This window comes from Diceros bicornis, chromosome 2 (genome assembly GCF_020826845.1).
Source record: "Diceros bicornis minor isolate mBicDic1 chromosome 2, mDicBic1.mat.cur, whole genome shotgun sequence".
Taxonomy (NCBI): Eukaryota; Metazoa; Chordata; class Mammalia; order Perissodactyla; family Rhinocerotidae; genus Diceros; species Diceros bicornis.
This window is the reverse complement of record NC_080741.1, coordinates 57652992-57676389: the sequence shown is the minus strand read 5'-3', so window position 1 is coordinate 57676389 and position 23398 is coordinate 57652992. Positions and strand designations below refer to the sequence as shown.

The window sequence follows — 23398 nt, the reverse complement described above, 5'->3', positions numbered from 1 at the left end:
TTGATACATGTTAGTTTCTTTTTGCTTTTAAGATTGTAATGACATGCTATATCTTTCTGAAAAGATTGCAACTGTTCTTTCTTTTGAGTGAGTTTCTAATTTTTGAGGGGGTGATGGCTTTTGAAGGGGATAGAGCTTAGCATAAAGCATGGTACTCCAGAATCGGGGATATAAAAGTAGTGCTAAAAAAAGACCGTGTGATTTCCCTACGGACCCCTCATTTTAGTAATTCTACGCTGCAGTTAATTTGATGCATACCACCAGTATTTGTTAAGTTAGAGCTGGAGAGAGATTTCCTTTCTTGAATATTTAACACTTACCTCCCCCCAATAAAAACTACTTTGTATAACAGATATTGCTAGTGTAAATCAGAGGTTGCTGAAAATGCTTCATCATGTAACCGTACTTTCTGTTTGTGCCTTTACTGATAATATATTACTATACTCGAGAGAAAAAGTAATTTGCAACTTTGATACCTTAAGAGCATCCCACTGTTAAAGTCAGTTGGTCAGATATTTCCATATAGGTCTTTTTCATTTTTCCTTTGCTTATTTTTAAATTATATGTATATAAAATATAACAGAAATATATATATTTAAAATATACATACTGTACTATACTTACCACTTTTCTGTAAATTTGTGATTGTTTCAAAATTTTATGTATGTAATTATATATTATGTGTGTATATGTGTGTATATGTATACATATATGTGTATGTATATGTGTGCACACACAGCCTAGAGATGACACAATGTAGACATCAAAATTGGGAAATTAACGTTGGTAAATGATTACCATCTAATACTAAGACCACATTCAAATGTCACCAGTTGTGACAATAATATCTAGTTCAGAATCATCTGTTGAATTTAGTTGTCATGTCTTTTTAGTCTGGAATAGCTCCTCAATCTTCCTTTCACTTTCAGGCCCCTGACATTCTTGTGGATTACAGGACAGTTATTTTGCAGGAAATCCCTCAATTTAAGTTTGTCTGGGATTTACTCATGATTAGATTTCAGGCTCTGCACCTTTGGCAAGGAGGGTAGCACACAAGTTTGGCTTGCCTTGTTACTGATGATGTTCACTTTGAGCACTTGATTAATGTGGTGTTCTCCAAGCTTCTCCATTGATAAGTTATTCTTTTTCCTTTTGTAAGGAGGAGGCAGTTTGAAACTATGTATATTAGTTATTTATTGCTGTGTAATAAATTACCCCAATACTTAGAGGCTTGAAAGAACAAATATCATTTCACACAGTTTCTGAGGGACTGCTTAGCTGGATGGTTCTAGCTCTGGATCTTTTATGGGGTTGCACTTAAGGTGTCAGCCAAGGTTTTGGTCATTTGGACAAGTAGGGCTGGAGGGTCTGCTTCCCTAGAAGGCTTACTTACTTGGCCATTAGCTGGAAGTCACAGTTCCTTGTGGCTGTTGGCAGGAGGTCTCATTTCTTGCCATGTGGACCTCTCTATAGGGCTGCTTGAATGTTCTCACAACATTCAGCGGGTGATCTGAGAGAAGGCTGAAGACACAGTGTCTTTTATGATCCAACCTTCAAAGTTGTACATTGTCACTTTGCCTTATTCTGTTCAGTATATGTGAGCCACTAGTCCAGCCGACACCTAAGGGGGAGAATTAGGCTCCATGTTGACGAAAGGAGCATCCAAAGGAGTGTCAAAGAATTTGTAGAAATATTTTAAAACATCACACTATTTATGTATATCTGTATAGACTGTTGGTTTCGTATTTTATTCAACAGGTTATTAAAATCCATTATTCTCATCTATTTTGATCTTCAAATTGTCCCCACTTTGGCCACTGAGAATCCACTTCACACTAGCCTCTGTGTTTTTTTGACATATCCTTGTCATTATCTTTAAACACTTCCTTGCTTTCTGGTGTAAGATGTTCCAGGCTTATCTTTTTTTTTTTTTTTTGATTAAAAAGATTGAATTTAGTTTACATACCATCATAAATATTTACTCTTTTAAAGTATACAACTTACTGGGTTTTTTTTTGTTTTGTTTTTGTGAGGAAGATCGGCCCTGAGCTAATATCTGCCAATCCTCCTCTTTTTGCTGAGGAAGACTGGCCCTGGGCTAACATCCATGCCCATCTTCCTCCACTTTATATGGGACGCCTGTCACAGCATGGCCTGACAAGTGGTGCGTCGGTGCGCGGCCGGGATCCGAACCTGCGAACCCCGGACCGCCGCAGCGGAGCACGCGCACTTAACCGCTTGCACCACCGGGCTGGCCCCTATTGGTTTTTAATATATTCACAAAGTTGTGCAACCATCACTACTATCTAGTTCCAGAACATTTTCATCACTTCAAAAAGTAACCCTCTACCCATTAGCAGTTACTCCCCATTCCCTCTTCCCCCTAGCTCTTGGTAACCACTAATCTACCTTCTGTGTCTATGGATTTGCCTATTCTGGACACATCATATAAATATGTGGCCTTTTGTGTCTACCTTCTTTCACTTAGCATATTGTTTTTATGGTTTATCCATGCAGTAGCATGAATCATTGTGTCACTCTTGTCATGGCTGAATAATGTTCCATTGTATGGATATACCACATTTTGTTTATTCATTAATCCATTGAAGGACATTTGGATGGTTTCCACTTTTTGGCTCTTATGTATAATGCTATTATGAACATTTGTGTGGACATATGTTTTCAGTTCTCTTGGGTTCCAAGATTATGTTGTATTTTCTCTTCCCCAGCCCTGGAATCAGCCATTTCTCCAAAAAGTCTTGGCTTTTTTTAGTGGAGAATAGGATTTAGAAGCCAAGATCTGGGCACTAGTTGTGCTCATTGCTATTGGGATATCATTCATTTTAGGCCGTCTCAGTGGACAGAGCTGGGTTGTGTGTGTGTGTGTGTGTGTGTGTGTATAGATATCTGTAAATGCATGCATACCTACCTACTCACATATAATATATATACATTTTTACATAAATATTTATTTCTATATCCATGTATATCGAAAGCCGTAAAGTCACACTGATACCCTCAATTCCAATCCAACATGACAGGGTTCATTCTAGTTTTCTCCTTTTCCGTATTTATATTTCTTTTCTCTGACTGAGGAACTACTTCCTATTATCCTTAATGTATTTACTTATTACATAGTCCCCTGTTAGTAACCAATCTCCTGTCTCTGCTGCAACCCTCTCCTCTGTGCAAATACCTTTCTTACCCTTCTTAGGCTCTGACCCTCTACACCCGGCTGCCTTTCTTCATGGATACTCTCCTTACCCTGCTCAGGCTCTGCTCCTGAGGGCCAGATTGACCCCCACTAGTTATCCTGCTACCCCATTCAGGCTTCTGTATCCCACATTATGGATGCCATCCTCACCCTGTTTGTGCTGTGACTCCTGATGGCAGGCCGACCCCCACATGCCCTCCTTACCCTACCTGCGCTCCTACACCTCACTCCAGGCCACCTCTCCATGTGGACACCCTAATTCCCCTGCTCTGACACCTCACCATGGACAGCCTCCTCAACCCGCTCTGGCTCTGACACTCCACACCAGGCTGCCCCTCCCTGCCCCTCACACTTCCTGGGCTCTGTCACCCCAAATCAAATCAAATCAAATCGCCTCCACACATATACATCTTCCTCACCACATTTGGGTTCCAACAGCCCCACAGCAAGCCACGCACTCCATGTGAATGTCTACCTTATCTTGCACAAGCCCTGATACCCCCACTCTGGGCCAACATGGCTCTCTTTCCTTCCTGGAAGAGATGCCTACCATGCACCATATTCTGCTTTAGGATTGAATTGTTTAGGAAGGAAAGAGGAAGAAGAGCTCCTTTGCCTTACCCGTGAACTGTTTGTTGTTTTTTTTTTGCCTCACTTGTCTTTGAATAAAATTAACTTTCCCTAATTTCCACCTCACAAATTTGTTGCATATTTTTGCACTTAAATGTTATTTTAATTTTTTTCCTTTTTCTTTTGCTTCCTTATGTGTGTATGTGTTTTCAATTAGGTAGATTGGTTATGATTTTTATGAATAGACAAGTATCTTTTTCTCTAATCTACTAGGAAAAATTGTTACCCTACCAGGAGGAAATAACTAAGTAAAAGTTACCAAATGTCTGAAGCTAAGTAATGTACCAGAGTTGTGTTCTGATGGGCTTCCACCTAATTCTAGGGCTGCTATAAAAATGTGCAGCTTTTCTGAAGGGGGACGATCTGCCCAGGAAATCATTCTGTTGTTTGGCATTAGAACTCCCCCTTGTGATTTGTTTTCATCATTGTTTAATATTGAAAGCATTGGTTTTTAAATTAAGTACATCCGGTAAACGTCTTTTGGAAAATTAATTTTTGTTTCCTTCAAAATATTTAGAATAGTAATGCAAATGTAACAAAGCAATATTGATAAAATAGATCTACCATGTGGTACAATAACTTAATAATTGTTTTATATGCTTTTACTATTTGTCAGCCATTCTGTGTGTCAATATATTGCATTTGATTTTGTAAAAATTGGAACAAGTCAAATTGAGAGATATTTTTATGTGGATAAAAGGGACATATCTCCATACATCACCATATTCTAGATAAATTTGTATACAGATCAAGGTGCAAATAGCTGGAAGAATTTATATCAATGTGAAATTTTTAGAATGATTATATAGGAACTTAAAAAACAAGGTTGAATAAATAACAATATTTCTATCGTGTAAACACCTTTCAGGTGTTTCTGCCCAGTTTTCCTTCATAGTCAGATGCTTTGGGAGCTGGTGCTGTTGGGGGAACCCCTCGTGGTCATGGCACCATCACCATCGGAGTCGTCAGAGACTGTGTTGGCACTTGTTAAGTGAGTACACTTGGTTCCTGGTAGTGACAGTTGCAGCACTTGCCCATCTGTGGTGTGTTCGCACGCTCATTGCATTGATCCACACAGCAACCCTGTAAGAAGGTAGTGCTATTATAGCACCATTTTATGGATGAGAAAATTAATTCAAGCTCTATGAGGGCTGGCTGGAACTGTGTTTTTGTTTTTCTGAACAAAAACACATTCATTCACTTACACAAAGTTGGCACCTGATAAATATTAGTTGCATGAATGGTCGGTGGCTAGTAAGAGTCATATAACTAACGAATGATAGAGCCAGAATTTTACCCCATCTTCTGCCCCAAGTTCAGTGCTCTTTCAATATGCCATTCCACATTATGTATTTCCATTTGTCATTCTAGTTTCCTGAAATGAGTTTACCATTTATCGAAATAGATAAATTATCTTATGGGGGTATACTATGTGTACAGTTGTTTATAGTTATTGAGTAAAGCCTTTAATTTGTCTTTTGTTTTACATGTTCTTCTTCCTTCCACAGCTGTATTTCTCCATTAAAGTACTTCAGTGATTTCCGACCTTATTTCACTATTCATGATAGTGAATTCAAAGAATATACTACCCATACTCAAGCCCCGTGAGTAAACAAAATAACTTTTATTGACCAAGTATTACCTTTATAACCAAATTGTGTAGAATTATTTTTGGTAGTAATTTAAAAGTTTAAATTTTGAACTTATTGGCAGATTGATTTTATAAGGGAAGGTTTGAGGAGCTGCTGGTAATAGTTTCTTATTTAATAAGAAACTATTAATAGTATCTTATTTTCTTTGAATGATTTTATTTATTAGTGGAAGCTGTATTGTCATCAATAGCCATCCAACTGTACTTTTAGTTCAGTTTTCTTTCCTTCCTTCAGGACCTCTTACAGCATCAGTTACCTCTTCTTGCTCTCTAACTTCCTTTTTTCTTCTTCCTCTTCATTGAATCAGCATGTAATTTTATTTATTTATTTATTTTTCCCCCAAAGCCCCAGTAGATAGTTGTATGTCATAGTTGCACATCCTTCTAGTTGCTGTATGTGGGACACGGCCTCAGCATGGCTGGACAAGCGGTGCGTCGGTGCGCGCCCGGGATCCAAACCCGGGCAGCCAGCAGCGGAGTGCGCGCACTTAACCGCTAAGCCATGGGGCCGGCCCTTAATCAGCATGTAAACATGAAAATTCTTCCCAATTTGTAAAAGGGGAAAAAATTATCTTACCCTTTTGCTTTTGGCTCCTGTTCTGTTGCTCACCTTCTTTTCATAGCTACAGTTCTAGAATAACAACAAAAATCCCCGTTTACTGTCTCTACTTCTTGGTTTTCTGGTTGCTTCTCAGTCCATTGCAGGTTGATTTCTCCACCTCCCCTGAAGTTGTTCTTGCCGAAGTCATCAAGACCTTTCTTGCTGCCTGACCCATTGGGCACGTTATTGCCCTACTTTTCCTGCTTTCCCTTTTGTGTAACATTTAAGCTGTTGACCTTGAAAATATTTTAATCCTTGATACCACTCTCACCTGGCTGTCTGGTGGTGCATCTCAGTCTCCTTTCTCTGCCAACCCCTTTAATGTTGGTGTTCTCTAGTATTGTGTTCTGGGTTCTGATTTCAGACTGATAATTCTTTCTCTACAATCTTATCTGTACCCACAGCCTCTGTTAACACCTGTATACTGATGACTGAAATTTATCTTCCTAGCCCAGATTTTTGCAATGTTCAGACTTATATTTCTGGGTTTTTGTTGTTGTTTTTTTTACCGCATTGCCACTCGGACGTCTTAATGGCACTCGAAACAAACCATGTTCAAACTGAATTCTTTTTGTCTCCTTTTCTTCCCTAATCCCATGCCTCTTCCTATTTTCCTGAATGGTACTACTTTTCACTTAGTTATCAAAAACCTAAATTGCCATAAATTTCTCCTTTTTAGTATGTCCCACATCAAGTTTTATAAAATTCTGTCAATTCAACATCCTAAAATCTCTCTCATAACATTTATCTTATTTCCAAAGCTCTCTTCTTAGTCTTAACTGTCTTCCGTCTTTCTCACATCTGCTCTTGCTTTTTCCCAAACCCCTTTCTCTCCTTGTAGGGCATTTTCCAAATTTCCCCCAGAGTGACCTTTCTAACTAGTACATTTTCATTTATGTGACATTCCTCCACTAGGTTCTCTAGTAGCTTCCATTTGCCTACAAGATAACATCTAAACTTCTTAGCATATTAACTCAGTACTTAATGATTTGGCCAGCGTCTGCCCATCTGCTTTCATTTCTGACTCTTCATTCTTCCTGCTTTGTGCTCTAGGAGTGCTGAACTATTTGTAGTTCTACAAACAGACCATGATCTCACTTCGTTGCTTTGCACAAGCTGTTCATTCTCCTGCATCATTTTTGCCTCCTTTATCCACTTGGCAAAGAACTCCTCCTCATCTTTCATATCTTTGTGCAAATGTCTTCTCTTTGGTGAGCCTGTCCTTTAATCACCTGGTAGACATAGTTTCTCTTTTGTAATTATTGTACGTTTTACACCATCTTCACTGTCTTCTAATTTCTGGCATTGTAATTGGGTATGTATACCTTTCTTCCTGTGTGCTTTTAGAAAGATCATGTGTTTTCATCTTTATATGACTAGTTCTAAACATGGTGCTTGGCATGTAGTTGGTGTATAATACATTGAGTGAAGGAAAAGATAATCTGTTTATTGTTCACTCAAAAGAAATTGTAAACTATTTTTCACTGATGGAACATTCATCTTTTTTCACTTTGTTTTTGTTTTGTTTTTCTGTAGGCCCTCAGTCATATTAGGAGTAACCAACCCTTTTTTTGCAAAAACGCTCCAGCACTGGCCACACATTATTCGAATAGGAGACCTTAAACCTGCAGGTAAAGTATAAACTTGGTGTTCTGTTTTTAGTGTGTAATGTGGCTGAGTAGGTATATTTCTTTCCCTTCGTTTTCATCTGTTGGTTACTTTTTAATTATGTTGATGGCAGCCTTCTTTCAGGCAACTTGAATAAGAGCCTTTGGAGAAAAGCATAGCTTCCCACTAAAATATTCAGGTTCTTATGTGTAACCCATCATGTCCTCCTACCATAAAATGCACTTACAGTGTTATAAACGTGGAATGAATTATGCAAAATGAAACCTCAAAAATTTGAGCTACTCTTTGTATATGTATAAGCCCAATTAAATAGTGATTTCAAACACTGCTTGAATAAAACGTTATGGAAGCTTGAATTATTCAACTTAGCACAAAATTCTTGACAGTAATTCAAAACAAGTATACATTTCTGTGCACTGATACTGATTAAGGAAGTCATCAAAAGGTCATGCTTTCCTTGAGGGAAAGATATATAGTATCTTGCTCATGGTAGCTATTTAATAAATGTTTTTTAAATGAGTAAATGAATTCTGAGATTGGAAGTTTTGTTAACTTAGATGACAGTTTAATGGTACCTCTGATATTCCTCACTGGACATTCCTGAATTTTCCGCTGAAATAATTGAGACATGAGATATCAAAAATATTTTTTAATAACTTTATGATGTGTTACTTCTAAAGACTTTTCTTTTGTTATACACAGGTATGTTTAAAACATTGTTTAATAATAATATTATTTTATAAGATATCCATTCTGATATATACATAAATCTAGATAGACATCTTAAAGTCAGGGAATAACATTTTTTTTTCTTTTTCTTTGTGAGGAAGATCAGCCCTGAGCTAACATCCAGTGCCAATTCTCCTCTTTTTTGCTGAGGAAGACTGGCTCTGGGCTAACATCTGTGCCCATCTTCCTCCACTTTATATGGGACACCGTCACAGCATGGCCCGACAAGTGGTGCATCAGTGTGCGCCCGGGTTCCGAACCCGGGCCGCCGGCAGTGGAGCGTGCGCACTTAACCACTACGCCACAGGGCCAGCCCGAGGGAGTAACAGTTTTAATCAGATTATTTACACATGTTAGACTCAATCTTAACTGAAATCCTAAGAAGCCTTATGAAATAGAGGAAAGAGCTAAGGGCTTTACTTTGGCAGTCAGATCTGTGTGATCTTAGGTAGAACAGCCCTTCTCAGCCTCAAATTCTTTGTCTGCTAGGAGGATTAAACACAGTGCCTAACTCATGGCACTTTGTAAATGTCATAGTCCCTTGCTATTTCATTAGTGTCCTGTCTGCTTATTTATAATTCAGAGCTCAGCAGTCACCAGAGTCTTAGCTGTGAGAAGATATGAGAAGTTTTTTTTTTTTAAATCTTAATTTAATCTTGACATGTACTTTCATGGTTTTGTCCTATTAATCTAGACTATTTGATTAATTGTAATATAATAAACTACTGTTTGTTGTTTCTTTTCAATGAAAAAAGGCTTTTTGTTGGGGATGTAAGTAGAGGAACTTTTGCATAAAATAATTGTTAAGTTGGCATGATTGACAAGTCTATTTAACTTTTTAAGAAACCACCAAACTGTGCAACTAGAAGGATGTGCAACTATGACATACAACTATCTACTGGGGCTTTGGGGAAAAAAAAAAAAGGAGGAGGATTGGCAATAGATGTTAGCTCAGAGCCAGTCTTCCTCAGCAAAAAGAGGAGGATTAGCATGGATGTTAGCTCAGGGCTGATCTTCCTCACAAAAAAAAAAAAGAAGAAAGAAACCACCAAACTGTTTTCCACAGTGGCCCACCATTTTACATTTTTACAGCAGTGTATAGCGTTCCTATTCACATCCCTGCCAACGTTTGATATTGTCTCTCTTTTTCATTATAGCTATTTAGTGAGTTTGAAATGGTGGTTTTAATTTACTTTTCTCTAGTAACTAATGTTGTTGAGCATTTTTTCATCTACTTATTAGTCGTTTGTTATCTTGTTTGATGAAATGTTGATTTAAATCTTTTGCCTATTTTAAAATTAGGTTATTTGTCTTATTATTTAGTTGTAAGAGATTATTGTGTATTCTGGACACAAGTCTATTTGTAGATATATGATTTGCAAATATTTTTTCACAGTACACAGTCTCTTTTTTTATTTTTTTTGTTTTTTTTTTTTTGAGGAAGATTGACCCTGAGCTAACATCTGTGCCCATCTTCCTATACTTTATTTTGTTTTATTTATTTATTTATTTTTTGTGAGGAAGATCAGCCCTCAGCTAACATCCATGCTAATCCTCCTCTTTTTGCTGAGGAAGACCGGCTCTGAGCTAACATCTATTGCCAATCCTCCTCCTTTTTTTTCCCCAAAGCCCCAGTAGATAGTTGTATGTCATAGTTGCACATCCTTCTAGTTGCTGTATGTGGGATGCCACCTCAGCATGGCTGGAGAAGTGGTGCATCGGTGTGCAACCGGGATCCGAACCCGCGCACCAGTATCGGAGTGCACGCACTTAACCGCTAAGCCACGGGGCTGGCTCCCATCTTTCTCTGCTTTATATGGGACGCCACCACAACATGGCTTCACAAGCAGTGCGTCAGTGCACGCCTGGGATCCGAACCTGCGAACCCCGGGCCGCCGCAGTGGAGCACGCACACTTAACCGCTACGCCACTGGACCGGCCCCTATTTTCTGTTTTTTTGATGGTTGCCATCCTAATGGGTGTAAAGTGGTATCTTATTGTGGTTTTGATATGCATTTCCCTAATGATTAGTAACGTTGAGCATCTTTTCACGTGCTTATTGGCCATCTGTATATCTTCTTTGGAGAAATGTCCTTTTAAGTCCTTTGCCCATTTTTTAATCAGGTTGGGTTTTTGTGTTGTTGTTGAGTTGTAGGAGTTCTCCTTGTATTCTGGATACTAATTTCTTGTCAGATACATGCTTTATGAATATTTTCTCCCGTTCTGTTGGTTGTCTTTCACTCTCTTAATAGTGTCCTTTGGTGCACAAAGTTTTTAATTTTGATGAAGTCCAGTTTATCTATATTTTCTTTTATTACCTTTGCTTTTGGTGTCACATTCATGAAAATTCATTTATCTTTTAATTTATTATGAGTATTGGGTATGTATCTTGGGGCATTTTTCTACTCACTGATCTCGAGACCAGAACCATTTCATATGCTGCACAAGTTATGAAACACAACAGCTCTTCTTAGGATCCTGGCTTTGGAAATTCAAGACTATCTAAGAAGGTCAGTAAAACTGCAGAAAAAGTATCTTCTGCAGGACCAGCAGGGAAGGCACAGCAAAACTGAGATTCATAGCTTTACCAGAAACATACATTTAGTTTTAACCCTGCAGAGGGATCATTCCTCCTGATATAAAGAGATTACTTCTTCTGCATTGTACCTAGTTTAAATTCACCGAAATCATATTAAGCAAAGAAATGTAATGTTAAGATAATGGTACTTAAGTATTCTTTAAAGAGAAAGTAATTCTACTAGTATATATTGGATCAAAATATAAACTGATAATTTCTGACAAGAAATTGGGTTTGGTGATTTTACCAAAGGTAAAATATTTGGCCTAAATATGGAAGACTCTTATGCAAATATGCAGAGGTGCAGTAGTGAAGTTTATTAATTTCATAATGTTAAACCCCTCTAATGTGCATTGTATGTAACATACATTGAATAAGTATTTTTAATTAAAATATATATCTGTAATTATAGGACTTTAGCTCATTTTCTGGCATTCTTTTTTTCCAGAGCCATCTGACAAATATCTATTTAACTTTTTTCTTTTTTGATAATAGATGATGTGTTTTTATAACTGATTTTCTTTATATCTGTTACATACTACAGTGTAAGAATTATGCTGGCTAGGGTTAGAGTTCAATAATGCATCTTACACCTGATGAGGTCCACTGAATCAGAGGGGAGTTGTGTGAGTGAATATTGCTGCACAGGTTGTATTCTTGTCTTTTCCTTTTTAAAAAAAACAAATATGGCTCCTACATATCTTTATTATTACCCAGAACTTATTGAATGCAAAGAATATATAAAACCTACTGCTGAATTATTCTCCCCTCTGATATTTAGTTCCTTTTACACAGTGAGTTTCGGGAAATAATATGTTAATAAACAGCATAGGTGCATGGAGAAGTTACAAGTCCTTTGTGACTTGGAGCAGAAGGAAACAGAAAATAAATACAGAGATACTTAGACTTATTCAAACCGTTGTGGTTTTGACACATGATATTCTTTAGATTCTTGGAGTCAGAGGCAAATAAATTTAGTTATCTGTATAGTTCAATATGTATTAATCCTGCGCTTATTAAGGGAAAAAAATTTTTTTACAAATCATGTGGTGAAAAGCTACTCTGAATTCTGGAAAGCAAAACCACAAGGTAAGATTCAAGATGAGAGACATTCTCATAAGAATTAGTGCATGGGAATGGATAGAATATATTGACAAAGTAAAAACTGTGGGCTAATGAATCAAAAACATTCCAGAAACCTGAGTGTTTCTAGACTCTGTCCTGTTCCCTCTCAGTCTGTCCTAAAAGCTTCTTGGTTTTATCTCCTCCACAGAGCTCCAGTAGCTCCCTCTCTTCTCTTTCCTTGCTGAACATGCCTTGCTTCAGGTTCTCTTTCTACCCAGGAGCAGTACTCTACAAAGATGTATTTTATCCTCTAGTCTTGTCTCTCTTTCACTTCAAACTCCTTTGTGCAACACGGCAGCCGTGCTCAGGAGTGCTGTCCATCTGTGGTTCAGACCTGTGGTTGTGGCATACACTGTTACCACCTGGTGGTAAGGAGTGTGTTAAATACAGATTTGATCCTCTCATCTTTTCCTCCTCATCCACTACCCCCCATGCCCATGCTTGCAATCTGTTACCTTATATGTCAGACATCTTTATAGTTCCTCTTAATCTGACCCTTAAATATCTTTCTAGCTTCATTTCCTGCCCCTCTTAGTATGCTCTCCATTCCTGCCTTTATAGTGTAGTGGTTAAGAGTGATGGCTCTGGAGTTGGACTGCCTTATTTCATATCCTGGTTCAAGCATGTTATCTGTCTGTCCTTGGACAAGTCATTCCTATGTGTCTAGCTATGACAGAGCTAACAACTTGTCTGAATGGGGCATTGACCAGTCAGGTCGGATGATGGCAGTAAATGATTGGAACTGGTGCATACCAGGTGAATGTCAGTTTTGTCCATTCCTTTGTTTCTTCATCTGTGTGATGGGCATGATAAAACATACTTTTATTGTGAAGATTAAATGTGATAATTTGTGCGGTGTTCTTAGACCAGAGACTGGCACAGGTAAATATTGAATAAATGGTGGCTGTTACTATCCTTACCATTTTTACAACTCTTGAAGCAACATGCTCTTCATGCTTCTAGATTTAACTCTTTACGTAAAAGGTCTTTTTCCTGTGGATAACTTTTTATTTCTCTTATAAGACTGGTTAAATATCACTTCCTTTAGGAATCCTGAATAATTTTTTTACTCCTCTTTGGCCAGGACACTCTTCTCTGTCTCCATAGTATCTTGTTCATAATTCTATCCCAGTACATCTCCTTCTGTATTGTCATTTGTCTCTCTCTTACTTCACCATTAGATTATGATCTTCTTGATCCAGAAATTTGTTGTTTTATTCTTTTATAATCAGTATCTTGCATTTACTAATATTTACTGAATCAATGAAAAATAAGTCTGTGTATCCATGATGTTGACTTCTTTAACAAATATCTATTTACAGTTATTATTGGGACAGTGGATAAATTGGAGTATTAACTGTATTATTCTGCACCTTTTCTGTAAGATTGAAATTTTTTCAAAAAATAATTCCAAAAAGTCTACAAAAATGTTTTACCATAGTACATACTCTTAAATTTTTTTTAACAATATAAGTTTATCAGTGAAAATGCTCTATGTTCCTGTAATTCCACCCCCATAGATGACTGTAGTTAGCAGTTTGATCTATGTAATGATTTAAACAAAAATATTTTGTAAATTTAGAGGCTTGAATTAGATAATCTCTAGATTGTTAGATTCTCTTACTCTTATGCAGAGAAAGGGAGGACAGAGAAAGGAAAAGAGAAGGAAAGTCTGTTAAATTTAGTGTGCTTATGACACTTTTAAGTGTTTACCTTTAGGCATTTTTCTGCCAATTCACGGGGTTGTTTAGATTGTAGTGTCTCTTGACCTCAAGACCAGGACCACTACATATGCTCTACAAGTTGTTCATAGCAGCCCTGCTCAGGAGTCCTGTCCATCTGTGGCTCAGACCTGTGGTGTGACATACACTGTCACTACTGGTGACAGTGTGGTGACAGTGTAAGTTTCTACAATGCAAAAGCAGAATTTTGGGAGGTGTCAGAAGAAAACCTTTAAATACTACATCTACGTACTAATTTAGGAGTTGCTTTCAATTCCATTTACTGTTAAAGGGTATTTTATTCATATTTGGCACAAAAGTTTTCAATTTCATGTATTTGGCACAAAGATTTTAAATTACAAGTTGAGTAACAAAAAGGGAAAATTTTAAGTAATGATAGATATTAATGAGAGATCAAATACCCATTTTATATAATTTACACAAATTGTTTCTGTAATGCTGTAATAATCCAGTGTTCCTTTTATCCAGTTTTAAAGTATTAGGAATAAACTCTTGAATATTAATTGATGTTAAGAAGAATGCTTTAGCTACAACATACCCGAATAAGTAATAAAAAGTCAATGGATTATTAATCTTACAAAATTCCAGTTTTGTGATATGTGAAATTTGAATAATTGTAAGAATCTTTATGATGTTTCCTTCAGGTGAAATTCCTAAGCAGGTTAAAGTGAAAAAATTGAAGAACCTAAAGACTCTGGATTCTAAACCTGGTATTCACTTTTATTAATTTTTAAATATATACTCAAATGGGTACTTGGGTCTTACTGTTTACCTTATTTTCTTTTTTTTTACTTCTTAGGAGTTTATACTTCTTATAAGCCATATCTAAATAGAGATGAAGAGATCATAAAACAATTACAGAAGGTGATTGCTCATATTATTAATTTAAATTTCCTTGTTCAGGTATGCAATATCTGGTTAGGCCATATGTGCTTTATGTATTATAATGTGAAATGAGGTTTCTCTTTTGAACCAAACCTTCATAAAAGTCAGGAGACTAAAGTAGCAGCAATTATGGGCTTGACATATGGGGCTGCAGCTAAAAACTAGTGCCAATCTTCCTAGAAACTTGGGAGATACAGTAAAAAGTAATGGACCCTACATGCGGTAGCTTAGCCTCTAACAGTAGGAGATAGTTAGCATGTTTTGGAAAATGTAAATAGTATTAATACAGCAAATATGAAATAAAGATAGTCTTCGTTGTCAACTGTTATTTTTAAATATGGGATGAATGTCTTATGTTTTGCTCTAAGGATTCTTTTCACAGGATATTATACAGTGAATTTCAGATTAAATTACTTCAAGATGAAGTTCTGGGGTTTTTCTTATATCAAGTAAAAATATATATGTTTACGCATCAGCTGAACTTCTATAATTATCCATTGTTTTATATTCCCTGACACTAGAACATAGGTTCTCATTGTTTCTTCTTTTAAGGGTGTACAACAGAAACGTCCATCTGAAGCTCAAAGTGTTATTCTCCGACGCTATTTTTTGGAACTGACACAAAGCTTCATCATTCCATTAGTAAGTTAACATATATATTTGCTTAATTTAATGATTTGTTGAAGGGTATATGAATGTTTTTCCCATCGACCAAAACCTTATCTTAAGTTGTGTGTTTTGCCTGCTCATGTGTTTAGTGATTAAGAATAGAGCCCTTTGCAAGAGACATGGACTCTTTGTTCTAGTATTAACTGTGTAATCTAGTACTGACTGTGTAACTGTGTAACTTTCTCTCTCTGACCTTCAATTTCTTTATCTATAAAATGTGGCTAATTCTACTTTTCCTAAATAGCTTTCAGGGTTGTTGTGAATCTTAAATAAGATAATTGTTGTGAAATATTACATAATTATTGCATTTTGCACCTTAAAAGAAGTTTACCCTGGAGTTTCTTTCTCTAATATTCTTTTCTTTTCTTTTTTTTTTTTTGTGAGGAAGATCAGCTCTGAGCTAACATCTGTGCTAATCCTCCTCTTTTTGCTGAGGAAGACTGGCTCTGAGCTAACATCCACTGCCAGTCCTCCTCCTTTTTTTCCCCAAAGCCCCAGTAGATAGTTGTATGTCATAGTTGCACATCCTTCTAGTTGCTGTATGTGGGTCACGGCCTCAGCATGGCCAGAGAAGCGGTGCGTCGGTGCGCACCCAGGATCCGAACCCGGGCTGCCAGTAGCGGAGCATGCGCACTTAACTGCTAAGCCACAGGGCCGGCCCTCTAATATTATTTTCTTGATCACAGTTTGATATGATATCCATGAGACTGTAGCTCCATGATGATAGGGGCTTTATCTGACAGGGGCTTTATCTGTCTTGTTCATTATCTTTTCCTCAGTCTGGCATATGGTAGCAGTTAATAAATATTTATGGAATAAATGACTAAATGATATGAAATTTAGTGGAATCTCATATTAAAATACTAAAAGATGCCTCATAGTATCAGGCAGTAGCGTGATGTGGTCCTAGTCTGGAGACTGCATCAGAGAGAGAGTCCGTGTGGTTATTAATGTAAAGTAATCTATCTATGAATATTCTGTGGGGGCAAGCTAGAGATGTTTGCTATTATATTTTGGGAAGAAATAGTCTTTCTTGATCTATGGATGTCAATTTATTTTGTTCCATTTAAATCTGTTTAAGTAAATGAACTTTACTGTAGTGCTTAAGAGTGTGGGCTGAAGTCAGTTAAACCTGAATTCAAGTTCAAGCTGTGTAACCTTGGGCATGTTACTTACTTAGCCTTTCGAAACCTTGATTTCCCAATAATACCTGCCACATAGGATGGTTGCAAGGATTAAGAGATAATGCATATAAAATGTTGAGTATATTTTTTGGCACATAGTTACTCAGTAAGGTTAATTATTATTATTAAAAATATATAGTCTCTTGGATTATCTAAGATTTAGTTAAATTTTTATTGAAAGTCTGTCTTCTCAATTCAGTCTAAATTTAGCTATATCTGTTGTGGGGAATAAGGGCATTGTTGATGTCCATTGAAAGAGCGTATAATGAAAAACTTGGAGGGCCGGCCCTGTGGCTTAGCAGTTAAGTGCGCGTGCTCCACTACTGGTCGTCCGGGTTCGGATCCCGGGCACGCACCGCTTCTCCGGCCATGCTGAGGCGGTGTCCCACATACAGCAACTAGAACGATGTGCAACTGTGACGTACAACTACCTACTGGGGCTTTGGGGGAAAAAAGGAGGGGGATTGGCAATAGATGTTAGCTCAGGGCCGGTCTTCCTCAGCAAAATGAGGAGGATTGGCATGGATGTTAGCTCAGGGCTGATCTCCCTCACCAAAAAAAAAAAAAGAAAAACTTGGAAACGCATTTCTTCTTCTTTTTTTTTTTTTGTGAGGGAGATCAGCCCTGAGCTAACATCCATGCCAATCCTCCTCCTTTTTTCCCCCAAAGCCCCAGTAGGTAGTTGTACGTCACAGTTGCACATCGTTCTAGTTGCTGTATGTGGGACACCGCCTCAGCATGGCCGGAGAAGCGGTGCATCGGTGTGCGCCCGGGATCCGAACCCGGACGACCAGTAGTGGAGCGCGTGCACTTAATCGCTAAGCCACAGGGCCGGCCCCTGGAAACGCATTTCTTTTAAGTAGGTCTGTTTAAGTGTTCTTGAAGATTCTCAATCAAACCTAACTTTGATTGACTTTTTTTTCTTGGTTTTAGGAAAGATATGTGGCAAGCTTGATGCCTTTACAGAAAAGTATTTCTCCATGGAAGGTATAAATGTATTCAATTAAATTCCTATTTGAGTTCTCTAACTGTATTTGACTTCTGTGAATGTATCCATTTCTAATTTTTAAATATAGTATGTCCTGTTTTCTAGAGTCCACCCCAATTAAGACAGTTCCTTCTAGAAGAATTTATGAAAACACTTGAGAAAACAGGACCTCAGCTGACCTCTAGAATAAAAGGCGATTGGATCGGACTTTACCGGTTAGTTTTTTTTTTTTTTTCTTTTTCACTCATCTATAGAGCTTAGTTTAAAAACAAAACAAAACAAACAACTAGACTTAAACCTATATTCTTTTTTTAAAAATTGCATTGTTTTGGGCGGCTCCGTGGCTTAGCGGTTAAGTGCACGTGCTCCGATGCTGGCGGCCAGGGTTCAGATCCCGGGCGCGCACCGACGCACCGCTTCTCTGGCCATCCTGAGGCCATGTCCCACATACAGCAACTAGAAGGATGTGCAACTATGACATACAACTATCTACTGGGGCTTTGGGGGAAATAAATAAATAAATAATAATAAAAAAATTACATTGTTTCATATGGTCATAGGTAGCAAAGATATTGAGGAGAGGAAATAAGTCATAATCAAACTGCTTCTTTAAAATTTATTTTTAAGGCATTTTCTAAAATCTCCAAATTTTGATGGTTGGTTCAAGACCCGGCGGAAGGAAATGACCCAGAAATTGGAGGCACTCCATCTAGAAGCTCTTTGTGAAGAGGTTAGAGAACAGTGTGTTTGTGTGATGATGAATAACTATTGAAAATAAAGATAACTTTATCCTTAGAGGCTTGAAGATTATACTCATATACACTCTTGATAAATAGTAATAGCTAACTTTTCTAGATCATGTACTCTATGCCAAGGACTGTGTAGGTGCTCTGTATAGATAATGTCTTTTAATCTTCACAATAGTTCATTGTAGTAGGTGTGTTATGATCTGCATTACGGGACACCTGAGGATTATAAGTTAAGTGATTTGCTTCAGGTCACATCACTGCTAAGTAGTGGAGCAGGCAGTGAGCTGGAGCCCACTTGCACTGGCTCACAGGAGCTGATTGTGTACGTCTCTTCCCAGCTCTGCATTCAGTGATCTCAAGTAGCTTGAAATCAGCTACAGTGGGAGTATTTCACCACAGAAATGCTACCAATCAGAGACTTTTGCTGGAGAACCATTTGTTAAATATTTACCAGCATACCGCTGGATGGAGTCAAGAATCAAATCTCAGCAGTCTAACTCTAGATCTCTTCCAGTATGCCTTATTCACCTTTTCTAGTTACTATTAACAATTTTTTCCTGTATTTGGACTGACTTTTTATATTCTGTAATTTGTCACTGGTCTATTTTAAATTAAGCTACTTGTGAAAATATAAAGGATAGTCTCATTTTCATTTCTATTTAGCTTGAGATGGGCTAGCCTCATTGTTAAGCTTCTAATCATAAACTCCTAGTAATTGGTTTTGAGAGAAGGAATACAATGAAGGCAACCACAGATAAGCCCGAGAAGAGCTTATTTGAAGATGCAAGGTTTACATCCAGTAATGTATTCATGTTCACAGTTATCTTGATTGGTTAGCTAATATTCCTTATAAATTAAAGAACTCACTACTTAGTGGGGATGGGGGTTAGTATTGTACTTTGAGTTGCAGTTTTGTTTTTCTTGATTGATCTAAAAGGGCCACCTCAGAAAGGAATTTCTTACATTTTGTTTTACTTTCAAATATTAGACAATCATTCTGGCCTATATTGAAAATTATCTAATTGACGTTGTTAGAATATCATGTATAGAATTATTCTTGTACTGTAATACTATATCTGGGTTAAATACTCTGTTATTCTCCTTCTTGTCCTTCCTTCTCAGTTGCCTTGCCTATTGAAATACAGCAGTTTGAAAATTATTTTGATTATTTACTGATTTGGGATTTGTTTATTCTTCTAGGACTTACTTCTCTGGACCCAGAAACACACAGAAGTAGAAACAGTAGACCTTGTATTGAAGCTAAAAAATAAGCTGGTATGTAGCCAAAACAGCCAAAGATCTGTGAAGATATTTTCCTCACATTTGAGGTGACAGTTCATGATGTATTGCAGAAGTAGCTTTCTATTTATTTATTTATTTTTCTTTTTTTTGCTGGGCAAGATTCCCTCTGAGCTAACATCTGTTGCCAATCTTCCTCTTTTTTCTTCTTTTTCCCCAAAGCCCCGGTACATAGTTGTATATTTTAGTTGTAAGTCCTTCTAGTTCTTCTGTGTGAGCTGCTGCCACAGCATGGCTACTGACAGATGACTGGTGTGGTTCCAAGCCTGGGAACTGAACCTGGGCCGCCAAAGCAGAACGCACCGAACTTTAACCTAAGCCACCAGGGCTGGCTCAGAAGTAGCTTTTTAAAATGAGAGGACTGGAGATTGGTCAGTTGATGGTAGATCTGACTGAAAATACTTGGTCATTCAAGCAGATCATAATGATGCCATACTGTGTCAAAAGTATTTAGGGCCAGCCCCATGGCTTAGTGGTTAAGTGTGCGTGCTCCGCTGCTGGCGGCCCGGTTCAGATCCCGGGCGCGCACCAACGCACCGCTTCTCTAGCCATGCTGAGGCCGTGTCCCACATACAGTACACTAGAAGGATGTGCAGCTATCACATACAACTATCTACTGGGGCTTTGGGGGAAAAAAAATAAATAAATAAATAAAAAAGTATTTACATGGAATCTAATGAGCTCTACAAAAAACATTGTCACTTATATTTAATGCTTCATGGTATGTGTAGGTATTATGTGTTAATTTACATAGAAGTTTTTTGTTGAACTCAACAGTGTATTGTTTAAATGGCATGTTCTTTGCAGTTTTAGTTTCTGTAAATTGGTCTAAGTCTGAAGTTTCCAAATCATTGGACCATTAAAACTGTTTATTTAGAGAATATAATGTATTAATACGGACTCGGAGGATAATTTAAATGCTTCCAAATATTCCTTATGTAGTTGCAGGCCGATCGAGAGCATTTACCTGTGAAACCTGACACTATGGAAAAGTTACGGACACACATAGATGCAATTATCTTAGCATTGCCAGACGACCTACAAGGCATACTGCTCAAAACGGGCATGACATGATATTTGCCAGGATATTCCAGCCAAAAAGGATTGTGTACCATGAAGCATACTGACATCTCAACAAGACACACAAAAGAGATCTCTCGGAGTGGAAAACAGCCGTGAATGCTAGCTACAGGGTGGAAAGACTGTACCGTATGAACAAACCTTTTTAGTGCATTATTTTTAAAAATGGATGTCTGTGGTTGTTCCACTTTAATACTGAAACACCGAAAGGCATTTCTGTATTTTTAATCATGTTCTAAAGTGCTCTTATGAGAGACTTGTGGGGCCATCAGTATACATGATTCCAAACTGCAGTGCTGGCATTGCAGATATTTTTTTAAATTGGTGCTGCTTTGCCCAATCATGTTAAAACTCAGGGGGATATAAAAATAACATTCACACTGGCTAATCTTCTTAAGAAGAAGGAAAAGACTGAACTGTCCGATTGTAATTAGAAATAATTATTGCTTTTGTAGTGCCTTCTGTTGTCCTACATGTTTCACAAAGCCCAGTTGCTAGTCTTGAAGCTTTTTCTTAACTTGATTTTGATATATAATTTTATAAGGCATTTTTTTGAGTAATCATTGCTTAAAAATATGTTTCTTGCCTCCCATTGTGTTTATTAGTAGTGGCATGGTGTTTTGTCTTTTTTTTCAATTGTCATGTATGTTTCATTTCATTATTTTCTATACCATTTTCAAAGTTAATCTTATCAATTTCTCCAAAGGCAAGAAGGCATCTAGTATTAATTATGGAAAAATTTATTTTCTCTTACCCCTTACTAATTGGGCATGTTTAAGTTAATTAGCTTGGATGTTTTTCAGAGACATTCTAATTATAAACCTCATAATCAGCTGTTTTTTAAACTGAACTATTTTTATTTCAAAGGCATTCGTAAACCTTTTATGTGATACTCATTTGAGTGATTATATGATTGATTTCCAGCATTATTTGTTTGGTAGGGCTTTTTTCCCCCAAATTAAAATTTCTCAGAACACTTTCCCTACTGTCGTTTGACATGGGAACTTCTGCCTGAATCACTGTTATAGCAAGTTTTTTGTTGTGTTTTTGTTTGTTTGTTTCTGTTTTTGTTTAAACTATACTACCTTGCCAAAATAGAAGATTGTGGTTCGGTAGCTTGGTGTGTGTTTGAGTAGGAGTGTCCCGAAGAAGCCACTATTTAAAATAGGCACACGTGACATAGCACATATGTAAATAGCTTCTAAGTAACCAAATTTAGTTGTATGTGTTTGTGAAAGAAATGGCTTCAAAAGCTATCTCTTGTTTTCTGTTAATGTAACTCTTGAGGGCACCCCTCACCCAAGAAAGTCTCGTGTTTGTAACTGTGGTCTTATACCCAAATGTGCCCTTTTCTCATGGATGCAGTCTCTTGAAGCATACCTCAAAGTCATAGAAATAATATGGCATTGAAAGAAATTATTTGCCTTGGATCATATGAGTTATTTTGTGAAACAACAGTTGTCCTGAGGGAAAAGGGGCAACTACTTTTATATGCTGAAGTATTTCATATCTTCCTGGGAAACCTTATTTAGGTGTAAATGGTCATCTTATTATTTTTCAAAAAGGTGTATTTTAATAATACAGTTTATATGCAATTTGTGACTAGAATTTGAATTAGTGTCATATCAAGGATCTTTTAAATTATACCACTACAGGATGTATCATTTCAAGTTTATTTTGCACAGCTAAAGAGTAGCAAAGGATGCCACTTATCATAATAACGGTATCTTCATATTTACTACATTTTAACTAAAACCTAACACATGTTGAAAACCATATCATACTTACCCGGTTTATCTATTAATTTCAAATTATGTACTTGTAAAAATAGCTTAAAATTGCATTGGGAACCTGAGAAAGACTGACTGGTAACTTTATTTTTTGTGTTATTTTCAGAGTTGTCCTTTTTTTTCTTTTTTTTAAGGTGATATTGTTAAGATCTAAAACCTACCGCTTAATAGTTTATCTTCACCAGCATCAGAAGAGATCACTGCTTTCAGGGTGTTATGTAATGCCTACTGCCTTCGTTTCAGTGAAAAAGAGGTTTTGTGAAGGCGTTTATGGTCGTTACCAAAAACTGAATTAAAGGCCTTGGATTTTAAAGCACTTGGATGTCTTTTGTGTTATTTCTGAGTGGAATGCTTGAAAAAATGCATGGTAAATGAAACTTCTGCATTATGGGATTCCTTTTACTTTCTAACTTATTTTTTTGTTTTTTGATTCAAATGAAAACCTTCTTTACTTCACTATGGACAGGTGAATAGTCCAGGTTAATAACAGACAGATCAGTTAAGTGATTTCATATCCTTCCTAGCAGTGTATTGATTTTATGAAATGTTCTGATGAAATTTTTTTTCTTTTTCTTTTTGTGAGGAAGGTTAGCCCTGAGCTAACATCTGTTGCCAATCCTCCTCTTTTTGCTGGGGAAGATTGGCCCTGGACTAACATCTTTGTCCATCTTCCTCTACTTCATATGTGGGATGTCTGCCACAGTATGGCTTGATAAGTGGTACGTAGGTCCGTGCCTGGGATCTGAACCTGCGAACCCCGGGCCACCGAAGTGGAGCTCGCAAACTTAACAAGCACACCACCAGGTCAGCCCTTGATGAAAATTTTTTAGCTTAGTAATCTAGGTATTGTTAAAT

General features: G+C 37.2%; 1 protein-coding gene across 4 annotated transcripts in view; it reads left to right on the top strand.

The window, feature by feature from the left end:
• The window catches only part of DENND6A (DENN domain containing 6A), a 54546-nt gene extending 31687 nt beyond the window's left edge, over nt 1–22859 (top strand). For all 4 annotated transcript variants that reach the window (XM_058561730.1, XM_058561722.1, XM_058561749.1 and 1 more), the window contains 11 exons: nt 4713–4835; nt 5353–5448; nt 7633–7727; nt 14544–14609; nt 14699–14763; nt 15337–15426; nt 17571–17624; nt 17731–17840; nt 18253–18355; nt 19575–19649; nt 20616–22859. In XM_058561730.1, the coding sequence (XP_058417713.1) occupies nt 4713–4835; nt 5353–5448; nt 7633–7727; nt 14544–14609; nt 14699–14763; nt 15337–15426; nt 17571–17624; nt 17731–17840; nt 18253–18355; nt 19575–19649; nt 20616–20747 (1009 nt within the window). In that variant the 3' untranslated portion in view covers nt 20748–22859. The remainder of the gene's footprint in view (nt 1–4712; nt 4836–5352; nt 5449–7632; nt 7728–14543; nt 14610–14698; nt 14764–15336; nt 15427–17570; nt 17625–17730; nt 17841–18252; nt 18356–19574; nt 19650–20615) is intronic.
• Nucleotides 22860–23398: the final 539 nt, after the last annotated feature.